General features: G+C 36.1%; 1 protein-coding gene across 2 annotated transcripts in view; it reads right to left on the reverse strand.

Moving 5' to 3' along the window:
* The window catches only part of NALCN (sodium leak channel, non-selective), a 199,240-nt gene that overhangs the window by 23,849 nt on the left and 162,180 nt on the right, over positions 1-13,211 (reverse strand). For both annotated transcript variants that reach the window (XM_042867267.1, XM_042867265.1), the window contains 8 exons: positions 10,339-10,412; positions 6,221-6,322; positions 5,719-5,788; positions 4,377-4,468; positions 4,109-4,231; positions 2,264-2,320; positions 1,783-1,903; positions 1,557-1,688 (listed from right to left, as the gene is read on the reverse strand). In XM_042867267.1, the coding sequence (XP_042723201.1) occupies positions 1,557-1,688; positions 1,783-1,903; positions 2,264-2,320; positions 4,109-4,231; positions 4,377-4,468; positions 5,719-5,788; positions 6,221-6,322; positions 10,339-10,412 (771 nt within the window). The remainder of the gene's footprint in view (positions 1-1,556; positions 1,689-1,782; positions 1,904-2,263; positions 2,321-4,108; positions 4,232-4,376; positions 4,469-5,718; positions 5,789-6,220; positions 6,323-10,338; positions 10,413-13,211) is intronic.

A 13,211-nucleotide genomic window follows, 5' to 3' on the forward strand; every position in this document is an offset into this window, starting at 1 on the left:
TCTTTCCCTTTGACTCAAAATCTGTTTTATTCTATTTGGCAGATGGAATAGTTCCCAGTGAGGAAATCAAATTGGCTGATTCAGAGTAGGGACATGAACTCTTTTCTTGGACCAGGCAGTATAATCTCTTTCTCCTCTTCTTGTTTCAGAGACTCTCCTGAAACCGACACTCTCATCCAGAACAGGTGTTAATGGTATCCTCACCAGTTCTTCCCACTACTTTATTACAAGTATAGATAGCATTGTCACTGTGCTGTTTTACCATACAAATACTGCGCATTTCAAAGTGTTTTCTGTTAGTGCACCTACATCTTGTAACCTGAACAATCTTTGACAGATAGCAATTTATTAGAAAGTCTGTTAATTATTTCTGATTTTTGAGAAATATAAGGCCAGTGTAATCTATAGAGGCACAGAGACGAGAGTGCTATAAACAATAAGTAAGTGTCTAAAAAACGGAGGATCAGTCTGATACCACAAATATGATTTAACGTGTAGTTTGATTTGTCAAAAACAACTGCAGCTGTTTTAAAAGACAACCGTCCTAACAAGATTCGCCAGTGCTTCTGACTTTCTTTTATACTGCTTTAAAATCACAAACATGTTTAGAATAACCAAGGTTGACCACCTAAATTTTCCTTCAGACAAGCAGAAGATGCAGAGGGATTTCAGATGATTAGTTCACTCACTGATCATGCATACTGCAATGGGAGCTTTGCAGAAGTATGAACATTTGTATTTATGGTAACAATGGAGTCTTCGATACAAATTGATCGTGACAAATTTTATGCAGCACATCTGTCTGGTGGATTAATCTCTGAAAGATTTAATCTAAACCCATCAAAGCAATTTTACTTAGTAATTTCTTCAGCTATAAAATATTTCATACTGTATTATGCCGCACGATGGTTTTGACACATTTGCTGCTATCTATTGTCATAAGTGAAGAGGAAATGGAACCCCTTCTCTTACAATGAGAGGAATGCAAGAAATTTCCAGGGAACAATGAAAACAGTAGAAATACTTTTTTCTTTAGGACCATTTTTGATGCAAATGCAACACAAAGACGTTGCTTTGCTTGCCTTCTGCTACAGTAAAACCAGCAACCAAGATGTGTCCTTTTGTCAAATGGCAGAGGCTTTTAAACATTTTTCATAATGTAGAAGAACTGTCAAGAGGAGTGGAAGCAATGAATGACAAAGAAACAGACAAAACAATGATTCTCTGCATAAAAATGCTAAAGCAAGGTCAGACATTCTGGGGTCACTTTAGTATGCAAATAAGATCTGATCGACAAACAAACACTTAGAAGGGATTGTATAATCTAAAACCTACATTAAGTTATCAGGCTCTTATCACATCTGTATATTTTTAGATGTCTGAACACATAACTGGCAGTACTGCATGTGGATAAAGTTGTGTTTATACAGAAAGTATACTAGTGCACTTGGATCAGGTTGCTGAGCCAAACCTTATTACGCTCCCAAACATTTATCTATCCAAAGATAACAAAATTAAGAGTGCTACAGAAAACTCCCATAAATATAAAAACTTACAAGATATATAAATATGTCCATAACTCCTCCAAAATCTCTAATTACAGCTGTTGGTGTAAAAAACAGGCCATCTGCCATAATCTTCAGATTAAGCTCAATGCTCATGAATATTACAAAAACGTATTCAGCAATCTGAAAATCAAAGCAGAGAACATTTAGCAACAGGGAGTGGAGAATCGCAGGGTGGATGTACTTCATTAAAGGCAACGAGATTCAATATCAGTACCTGGAGTGTTGGAGCATGCATAACTCTTCTAAAAGGGGATTCAAACATCATGGAAATGCAGGAACATATAGTAACAATGATCATGACCCAGTCCAGGTAGGTAACCAAACCCAGCAGGTCACTGTGAAAAACACATAATAAATAACTATTACAGAAAGATTGAGTACTATGCCATTTGTATTGTGGCTACATCACAGTTAAGCACTTATTAATGAAAAATAAATTGAACTGAGAAATGTCAAAGATTTAATTGTTACAGAAATACATAGTAGAGCTAGTGAGATTACAAGCAAGTAAGGAAGAAGAAAAGCCTGACTTAAAAACAAAATCCTCTTTCTATTCATTCTCCCATAAAAATCCCTGGAAAGAAAATCTGTTTCTGGGAAAAAAATTATGCAAGTGCATGCACACATACACATGTGCTCACACACTTATACTGCAGGCTTATGCAACCGAGCAAAGTTACTTTTATTGTGCTTACTAAAGCTGATGGTATTTGGTATTTTTCACAGCTCCAGTAACAGGATCTGTTTTAGAACTATAAAAACAAACAAAAAAACAAAAAAACAAAAAAACAAAAAACAAAAAAAAAAAAAAAGAAGAAGAAAAGACATAGTCATTTACATTGTATTTTTGTCACCATTATCATTACACCATACATCTATCACCTCAATGCAATTCATGACTGAAGTGAAGTATCTAAGTGTTATTTTGGTTTAATTTCAGATGTCTGTGTTATAACATCAATACAGCTGTGTTGTACTTCATGGCCTACCTACAATTTCCCTAACAATTCCTTAGATGGTTAGCTTTTTTGAGTCTTGCTTTTGTAAAGGACTTAATTTTATGTCTTGGTTGTGGGTGACTTGCTACTGAATTTTATATTGCAAAAAGCTTTCTCGAGTTCTTTTCTTTTACCTCAGAAACCAGATTATTATCTTCAACCAACACAAAGTTCCTTTCACAAGCTTTATTTCCTTCTTTACTTGTTCTGTCATTTTCTGATGAATATTTTGTACAACCCACACCTGATTTTTCCTGCGAAATTGTCTTTCTTTCTCTACAGTATGCAAACAGCAATTAGGCAGTGGGACAGGCTTCCATGCTCTGGATCCAATAAGCATGTATCCAGGTGATGCAGTGTAAGATCCTGCTCCAGCAATTATTAAGGTCTTTTATATAAAGCAGAATGACTTCAGCAGAAGAATCCTTCCCAAGAATCCTATCCACTCTGTCCCAGTGGTTAAGGACACTTTTTACATACCTTTCAAATCCTTATAGCAAATCATGCAGAGAAAGGATCTGCACTGAGGAATCCTATATCCCAAGCGAGGGCTCTAGTCATTGGGATGTGAAATTGCCATCACTTCCTCACTGAGCTTAAAGTGAAAAAAGGACTGACCTGACTTGAGGCATTACTGCAACAGGAGATTTCATGGTTATGAAATGCAAGAAAGCAAGATGCATACAAGGAGAACAAGTTGCATCCTCCACAGTCCAGGATCAGCCACTTATACCCTTCAGTATTCATAATACACGTTTTGGTGTTTTTTCACTGGACCCACTTATTTTTATGCCTTCTTAAGCTCATACCTTGTTCCCATATTGCATACAGCAGCATTCCTCAGCCTTTTTAGTAAAAAAATGCTGTATCCTATCCTATTTGAAAAGATCTCTATGAATATGCTGCTTGGCAAGCTGGCTGAGAATAAATATGAAGTAGGCCACTTTAAATGAATGAAAAATAACTGTTCAACAACACCAGTTTTACTCTTGTAATGATAATGCAAATTAAACTGCTATTGACATAAATGTTTTGTTACCCTTGTGTAATCACAATGCTAGACAGCACTGACATACGTTTCAGAATCGGATGGGAATATATGTTTATGTGTTTCATTTTGCTTCTGTAATTTGAAACTGCTTCATGAGAAAGTGGATCACAATCAAGTTAGCAATTACAGAGTAAACCTGGACACCTAATGCAAGGATATATTTTTATGTAAGTGGCAGAACACTTCAATAAGAATGTTGTAAAACTGATTATCTAACCTTCCTTTTCTACCTAAAAGTAATTTGTTGAAGCATACAGAGAGAAATCTATAGCAAACGCGCACTGAAAAGCAGGCCTTCCACATTCCAAGCTTGTGAGTCATCCTCTGTCTGAGACTGTTGGCTGGAAAGATGGCGTGTATTGAGCCCCAAAATAAGGGTGCCAGCCATAGACAGAGGTTTAAAAGAAGGTGGTTTTATACCATGCTATCCCTTCGGAGAATGTGAAAGCAAACACCTGTCTGAATCAACAGCTGATACAACATAAACTTACGCGTTAAAGCGAGCTCTTACAACCACTCTGCAGAAATTCCTGAACCTGTGCTCACGACCAACTATGAAAAGTGGTTTGTCAAAATACGGGTGATTCTCTCTCAGCTCCTCCTCTTGGACTTTCCTTTTAAAAGATAGAAGGTAAATTATTAAGTGATATGCATTATACCTGCCAAAAATCTCTCATTCTTTTTCTTTGCACTTTTCCCTTCATATAGAGAATATTTAATACAGAAAAGTGTGCATTTATACTTTTCATTTTTAAATACCTTTTCATTTCAGCTTGTTCTTTCTTTTCTTGGATCATCTTTATCTCACTGTCTTCTCTCTGTGCATTTCTGTATCTCACAGTGTTGGAATGCTAGAAGGGAAGCAGTCTTTTTTGAATGAGGTCCATGTGTCGTTTTTTAATGTTTCAGATGAAAGCAAGATATGGTATTTTACATGGAAATATTCAAACGAAAGCCTTTCTTTCCAAACACTGCATGTTAACTCAGTCAAGCATATTTGTATAGTATTTTCTATCTACAGTAGGGTTGGTTTTATATTCAGCAAGGTTAATTTCAGTTTTAATGTCATGTGTGAAGTACTATTCAATGCAACTTTTAATATGAAAAGCAAAGGTCCCATAAGCTCAGTTGTTATATCCAAACACCACTGAAGGACTAGGAGTCAGAAAAAAAAAGGCTTTAGGCATACTTTCAGTTTCTAAAATCTACTGTATGTACTGCTTGGCAAAACGGAGGAAGACAGTGAGTTGTGTACAGCATACAGGTAGTGACTGCACAGACATATGAAGAGAGGAGGCTAAGTGAAGAAAAATGTCTGAACTCATCCAGTGGAGATTACAATATATATTGCTGTTCAGAGTTCAGTGAGACTTTGGAGCACTTCTGAAAGGGTAATGTCAGGTGTTACCCTTACTATCAGTCATAGTCTACTTGAAGATATATGTTACCCACAGTTTCTTTCTTCCGTCATGCAAAGTAGTTCAGAAATTACTTCTTAAGCAGTTGTTTTCAAATATGAAGTGCATTGAGAAAATGGCTGCCACAGTTGGAAATGAAGGGACTAAAATCTCCCCTTGACATAAAATTACAAATCTGCAGAAATGAAGATGTGCTTGACTGCATGAAACTATACCACAGCAAAATCTGTGAGCAAAATATGTGACTACCATTCCCTCTTCTAGTTTTTATCCTTTTGTCTGGCAGTTTTCATGTTTGAAAAATACTGTTAAACTTCCACTGGAATTTTGAAGTGCTGTTTCACCAGCTGGAGTTATTTTTGTAATTCTAGAGTAAGGTCTTTTGAGGTGTCCTGTGTAGCAATTTTTGTTTTCCTAGTAAAGTGTCTACAGCTTCAGGATATCAATTTCAGAAGTGCTTCAAAACCAGTAAGTTTATCAGTGATATATCTATGCCAACAAATTGTTTTGAGAAATAATTCTAATGCAATTATAATATTTGTTTTATGATTTCAAGATTTCAAAAGACAAATTGTAATCAAGACCATAGACAGACATTAGCTTTACACAAGCATTCATTATTTAGTACATATTCCTGTTTTTTATACTCCCAAATTGAAACCATCTTTTTTGTGAGGACTTACATCTTGAGTCAAGGTTTCAAGAGATTTTCCTCTACTGATTCGCTGGCTGTTGGAACCATGTCTTAGCGATCTGAAATAATCATAATCAATTTAACAATATATCTCAAGATGAAATTTTGACCTTTACTGGGTGGCCATTATAAAGCACTGTTTTCCAGCCATACATTATCTCAAATTCATATCATTTTTTTCTCACATCAGAAGCTTATATGTTCTTCAATTGTTTTCAATCTGGTCTAACGTAAGTCAATTTCTTTCCTTCTGATCTTTAAATTGATAGCTTTGTAGTCAGCAAAGGAAATGGCATTTGAAATAAAAAGGCTCTTTTTCCATTTATACACTACAATGAATTTCATTATGGTTATAGTGAAGAATGAAGAACTCAACTCTTTGCAGAAGTAAGTAATTTTAGTTTTACGCATACCTGGTATTGCTCAAATTTAACTCTGTACATTGCCTTCACTTTAAGATCATTTTTAAACCATCCTTTCTGTCCATTTACCTGCGTTCTTGTCGTATGTGATGCTGGACACTAAGTATTGACCTTTCCTTTGCAGGCTGCCCCTCAAAGGACCCACTCAGCATGCGTTGTCTAGTGCAGGCCCTACAAAGAAATACGTTAATAAAGGCATACTACTTTCAGTATAAGTGATAAGTTCTGAGGTAGTGCATTCAGACAAGTCAGCCTGGTTACCTGGTAGCTAAGTGAAAGATTTAACAGATAATGACAATAAAGCAGCAAAATACTTTCCATGAAAAGGTGTTATTTCCAAAATAACTGTCCCAACTCTGCAACATAACCAGTCATTTGATAAACCTTCTTCACATCCTGTCATCTTTGAGAGCATTTTCAGTTTGCCATAGAATTTATGTCTTCTATGGTCTTCATTCATTGAGTGTGAAAAGAGTCATCTGTAACATCAGCTCTTCAGCAGTAGGGAGGGGAAAGTACAAGTGCAGCTGTCATTTTAGAGTATCTCCCTTTCAGAGCTGTACTTGGCACACTTTTACATACTCAAGACTTACAGCATATCTTTGAGTGCAACCAAATATTCGTTGAAATGAAATGCTATGCATTGCTGATAACCTGTAATATGAAAAACCTTCCTTTCCAGGAAGGTATTTCAGCATTTTGTTATGTGCCTTGTTGTTTTTGTTGTTGTTGTTTGCTTGTTTGCTTTTTCCCCACCATTCATTTGCTGAATTTTCATTTGCTTTTAATGAATTTTGGCTGACACATATCGTACACTACCTTGTCAGAAATCAGCACTTCATTCAGAGACCTGGTTAGTAAGCATGCTATAGCTAAACGGCATGCATTTCTTTTGCTGGCTACAGGATTTGCATAAGGAAAAGAAATATTTTCATTAAAAGGCAGCAGAAAGAACTCTGATGGCTGGGAAATAAAATTCCATCCTTGGAAAAATATTTTCACTTTTCCGGGACACTGTGATTTTACATTAACATGACTTAGAGCTCATTTTGTGCTATGCAAGTGATCTAGAGAAACTCACACAAGACCCAGCTGGTGCTTTTTCAGGCTTTTTAATGAACTGAATCTTGTTTTTTTTTGTTTTTTTTTTTTTTTTTTAAAAACAAACAAACAAACAAATCTACATGATATTAGAGTAACCATTCTGTTCACTAGTCTAAGATTGGATAAATGCTCTTGATAGCATAGCACGATGATGCTTGATGGCAAAAGGCTTCCCATGTTATTTATACAGTATGACTTTCTCTTTTATTCTTTTTTCTCCTATTTTTACTTCTTTTGAATTAAAACGCATAAATAAAAAGTGTATGGATCCAAATGAGATCTGGATCAAAAATGAGAAGCTTACAATGTCTATCAATGTCATCAAGCGCAATCGTACTATCACACTATAAAAATACATTGTGCTACACTCATTACAGAATTTTGTATTCTCACTGTCATTTGTGCCTTGCTGTTACAGCATTCCATCTAACCAGTTATTTCCTTTGGATTACAGAAGACTTGATAGAATCAGCAGAGAAGAAGGAATGTCGCGGAGTCAACATTCATTATCACCTCTCTCAAAGTAGGATCTATTGTGTCTATACTGTGAGAAGTAGATGTTTGGCAAACTTGCTTTTCAGTATTTACAATGTAAAAGCTTTCATAGCTCCCTAACTATATCAGAGTGATTTATAATACAGTGGATCTACCACTTGGCACAAAACCATAAATCAGAGTAACTTCTTACCAATGGATACCTGTCAGCATTTCTTTTTTGTTAGTGTTTACAGGAGGCAGGTGAAATCCTGTGATGTTCCGTGCTTGTGGAAATTTCAGAAGGTAGTGACTAAGTTTGGATTTTGCTCCTGATGACAATAATCATCATCTGAACTTAACTACTTTATTCGTTCTGAGGAACGCATCGTATCAAAGCCTAGCGGTAAGGAAGAAAGCAGCCACAATATGAGAGTAACTGAGCACTGGCACAGGCTGCCCAGAGGCTGTGGGGTCTCCTCCCTGCAGCTCTCCAGAACCGCCTGGCTGTGGGCCTGGACACCCTGCTCTGGGTGGTGCTGCTGGAGCAGGGGCTGGGACACGGGGACACAGAGGGCCCTGCTCGCCTCAGCCAGACTGCTGAGAGCTTTAGTAGACAACAGAATAAAAATTATTCATTTCTATTTCTCTGGATGAAATTAAAGACTGCCTCTTTGTAAATGACTTTCATGCAGCCCTATAAAGCACTACAAGATGTATGATCCCACATTTTTCTTATGTGACAGAAGTTTCCTCATTTTCTCTGTGTTCCTCAAAAATCCATCAGTGATGACTCAGGAAGTAGATGGAAAAGCACAATAAATGTAGATTAAATTATTACATTCAATAGATTACTTTAATCTATTATTTTATTTTCAACTAATAATTTAAAATATTCTTATTCTGCCTTTGAAATTTTTGTTCAGAGAAGAATCAATGAGAAGTCCTCCTTGATACAAAGACCTGGCCTGAAGGACCAAATGCAAGTCAGTGGGATTGAAACTGCAGGGACTGTTTTCCAATTATGTCCTGGAACCTCGAGAACTTTGATAAATTGAAACAAAGATTCATCTGGATTCTCCTCCCACTCTGCTTCGGATTTTTCCAGAAAAGGAAAAAGTTCAGGGCTGATGGATGAATTCAGGAAAACAAAACAAAACAAAAAACCAAACCAAGAAACACAGAGAAAACCCTACATACATATTTATATAAATAACTAAGAATACATTTTTAAAAAGTGAGGTATTCTCTCTGTCCTTATGTTTTCTATGTGTTATAGTGTACAGAAAAACGCTAAAGCAACCTGACATTTTTGTAACTCTATGTGCATTGGTAATATTTGGTAATATTATATTTGTAATTTGTATTGGTAATTTGGTAATATTATATTTTATAATATAACAAGGAAATTAATTGCAAATGCTTTACTAAAACACTGGCAAGAAATCTGTTTCTCGAATAATTTTAAGGATTTTTGTTTAATTCAAATAATCCTCTTATCTATCCATAACAGTAATGCTTGCAAAAATCAAGATATATTTGTGTAGTTGAAGTGCCCTAAATTTTATTTAAAAGGAATACTTAGGTCTTTTATTTATATTTCTCAGTAATATTTTGACAGAGAGCATTCACTGGAATTAGTAATTGTGTTTCATAAGAATGTGTTTAAAGACAGATAAAGTTGCACATTAACTTCCACAGTTCTATCTGCGCAGTATTCTTACAGAGTATTAAAAAGACCTAATAAGCTGTGATATTGCTTAAATAGCATGCAAATCCAAGGAATATTCCAAGCTATTTGAAAAGATGCTGAACTCCTATTGCACCATTTCTCATAAAACTTTGCCCTACAACATTTAATCCTGCAGCTGTACTTCTCAAATGAATTATTAATACTTATACTAATTATTTCCTCAGGACTAGTCATTGATAACTTTCTAAAAATGCACCTGCTTTGGTGACAATGTAAATATAAAGTCAAAGTGATCTATAATCTGTTGGCATTGCTGATGCACATTATATCCACAATAATCACTCTAATGTAAAACTGACAGTGGCATGAAAATCTGCAGCATAGCATTACTCAAACAGATCTTGTAGACTTGGGTATGTATTGCTTGCTTGCAGTAGTGAGTACTTACTTTAAACAGAGTACCAAAATGAGCAATTATTATCAAAACATCAGGAACCCCTTCTAGAGAAGTCACACTTTGGAGTCTTTGTCACTGTACATTTCCTACGTGGAAGATGATTACCTGTAGTCTGTGCTTTCAAGCATACAATCTCCATGAATATTTATTCACACAACTATGTAAGAACTAGGCTGGAATTCCCTAGATAAAGTCAGTCTGTTTACATGGAGTTATTTTGGGGTTAATTTTGACGGGAGAAGTGAAAACAGTTGAAACAGAATCTTTCTACACAGTACAGAATTCAAATACTTATTGAAGAACCTCTCTCTCACTGCTCTTTTAGTGTGCGATGTACCCAAAGAACAATTTATCTTTGATAACTAAGGTAACAGACATACTACAAAGGGATAGACTACTATTAATATTACACCTGCAGTAACATTAATGAAAAACAAAGTCACAAGACACTGACATTACCTTAGGATTTTATTGATTGCTGCCTCTTTTTCCAGGAGATTTCTTGCTCTGATGCTGAAAACAGATTTACGGAGCTATAAAGACAAGAAAAAAGAAGTATGTTTTAATTATCATAAAATAAAGCATGCATATTGATAGACCAATGAAACATAGCACTGAGAATACTTAAAATTAAACAAATATTTCTCCATAATACAGATATTTTTCACAGCTTGTGTCCCTGATGTTATTTGCCAGGAAACCAATGCTAGAAAAAGATGAAAACTTGCAGAGCAAGTTTATTGACTGCATAAAGTCCTATCCTTATCTCGCAGCTTTGGGTGTTCTTGACCCAGTTCTGGTACAAAGAAGCAGATAAGTTTTGATTAGCACTAATATTATTCCCTTTACTACAGATTTATTTTCTCCCCCAGCTGGCCAACTAACATCTTTGTCATTGTTACACCTCTCCTGCCCATTTCTGATCCAATTTTAAGCATATTCTTGCAAAAGCTGTTCAACACTTCCTTAATATTAAATGAAAAGTCTGGGTTACAAGAAAAAAAACATTTTCTTGTAACTTTATTCCCTCCTCCAAAATGGAGAAGTTGAAAAACTTCACCTACGATGAGAAGAAAGCCTGTAGCACTTTATAAGAATTAACTCTGCCAGCTGTTTGGAGATCATTATCTTAAAGAAAACAGAGAGATTTAGAAGGTTTTTTTTGTTGTTGTTGTTTTTTTTTTAATCAATCTGAAATGGGCATTTATTTAAAGCTATTTATTATAAATAATGGACTAGTCTAATTGATGTGTGTCTTCAGGATTCATTACTCATGGACTTGAGATTATTTACAGATGTATTAATTACAAATTTCTGAAAAGCTACCACAAACCCAAAGTCACTCAACAACAATTTTGCTAGAATTCTTCTCAAGACTTAGATCAAACTCTGATTCACAGGAAGGTATCTCCCTGTAAGGAAAAACAGAAGCCTAGAAAATATCTTAAAACTTACTTCCTTGACTTCTCTTAACAAAATAGCTGTTGTTTTTAGGCCCCACTTGTAATGACCAGTTAATTGTTCTGTAGATGTGAATCTTTCATATATTAAAATACATTTCCAAGGGCTTAAAATCATTTATAAGACTTCAAAGTATGGTACCTTACTGTGTGTTGAAATATATCTTGCACTACGAAAAGCAATGGCAACTCTTTCACATCTTTATTTTTTCTAACGCCAGTGATTAGCAACTGGCATCTCAGAGAACTATTTTGTTTTTCTTGCATCAGGATTGGAAAAAAAAATCCAAAAACCAATAGTACCTATCATTTTGCAAGGTGTTAGTTGTTACTATTTTTTTTAAGGTCTACATTAAACTTATGGGGATAATGAAGGTGGAAAACTGTCTTTGTCTATTTGTTTCAGTTTTTTTTTTTTGTTCTTGTACAAATAATTGTCATAGAATAATTATAATTAGATAATTAGACCAAGGAAAAATAAGGATTGCCTACTAATGCCTGATGTCCACTTATTTCTAGTGTAAATTATTTGCTTGCTCACATAGCATAGAAAAATAAAAGATTTTGAACAGAGAAAGCATTTATTTCCTTCCAAATCCAGTTTTTGCTAAGTGTCAGAAAAAATGAATCAAATTGAGTTTCCTGATTTTTTCTGCAGCTTCCTATCTGCCACAGACCACTTCTTTTAGATGTTTAAAATAGATGTAAAAACACTTTGGCATTAAGCGAGTGGCCCAAAAAAGAAAATTCATCCAGGCTGTCAGCAAGGGAAGGTGCTCTGGAAAAGCAGAGCATTTGTGCAGATACAATTAGTGCCCTCCATGCCACCCAGTGGCAGCAAGTAAGACCGAAACAATAGCTTCTAACAGGCAAGGGCTGTGGCACAGCTTCTGTGGCAAGGGCTACGCATATCTGCTGAGTCCTCGCTCCAGTCAGTGAGACTTATGAAGAAAACTAGCTATCAAACTTACACCTGAAGCTGTACAGCCTTGGGCTTTAACCATGGTCGGAGCATACTTGATGGTTCTAGGTTTAGGTGCAGTTCTGAAGGTTTATCACCATGTCCACCTGTGCACCGTGATAGAGTTTAGGCTGCCAGGTATCCAGCTGTTTAATCTGGGTGTACAGATTTTAAAGATGATTGCTCCTTTGGACTTAGGAGTTCTTGTTTCAGTGGAATACCACTGAATTTATCTTAAATTTAAAATATCCAGTAGAAGCAATTGTGAGAATCCTTCTTTGTTTTTTTTGGCTCAAAGCTTGCTTCTTCAGGTATCTCTTGTGATAAGACTTGATTGATTTGTTGAGGATGCAAGTGATGGGTGCTAACCGTATGACGATCGATATCACTTTGGGAACATTTGAAAGCCCCTTCCTCCAGAGCTTCTTCCCTCCAGAAGAGAGTGCTCAGGAGTATTTACTGGTGGAAGATCTGGCCTGTGACTAAACAGCTTCAGCTAGGTATGGGAAAACTGGGGAATGATACCATCGTGTCCTATGAAAAACAGGATGCAGATGGAGAGTCCTGCTCCCTAATATCTTCTGGCAAGGCCTGGAAGGTGGGAATAAAGGAGTTTCTGCTGAGATCCCAGAGCCAGAAGCTGCCACTCCAAGGAGAGCTGACTCAACCACTTTGGGTTTGAGCTGTCACTCCAAAGACAGCTGACTCGACCACTTTGAAACCATTGAAAAGAGGTCATCATCACCATGGTCACATCGTCATCAACAGAACAATGCCCAGTGACCCACCACTACTGAAGATCAGTGACTGAACTACAAACCACGCTGGATCCGTGGTGGTGGCTATCCCTCTTGCTTCCTACAAAGACTCCTTGCTTCTTCTTTTCTATCTTTTCTATTGCCCTCCTTCCC

The sequence above is a fragment of the Lagopus leucura genome, unplaced genomic scaffold (genome assembly GCF_019238085.1).
Source record: "Lagopus leucura isolate 7727_CA_CO unplaced genomic scaffold, USGS_WTPT01 Super-Scaffold_100001, whole genome shotgun sequence".
Classification (NCBI taxonomy): Eukaryota; Metazoa; Chordata; class Aves; order Galliformes; family Phasianidae; genus Lagopus; species Lagopus leucura.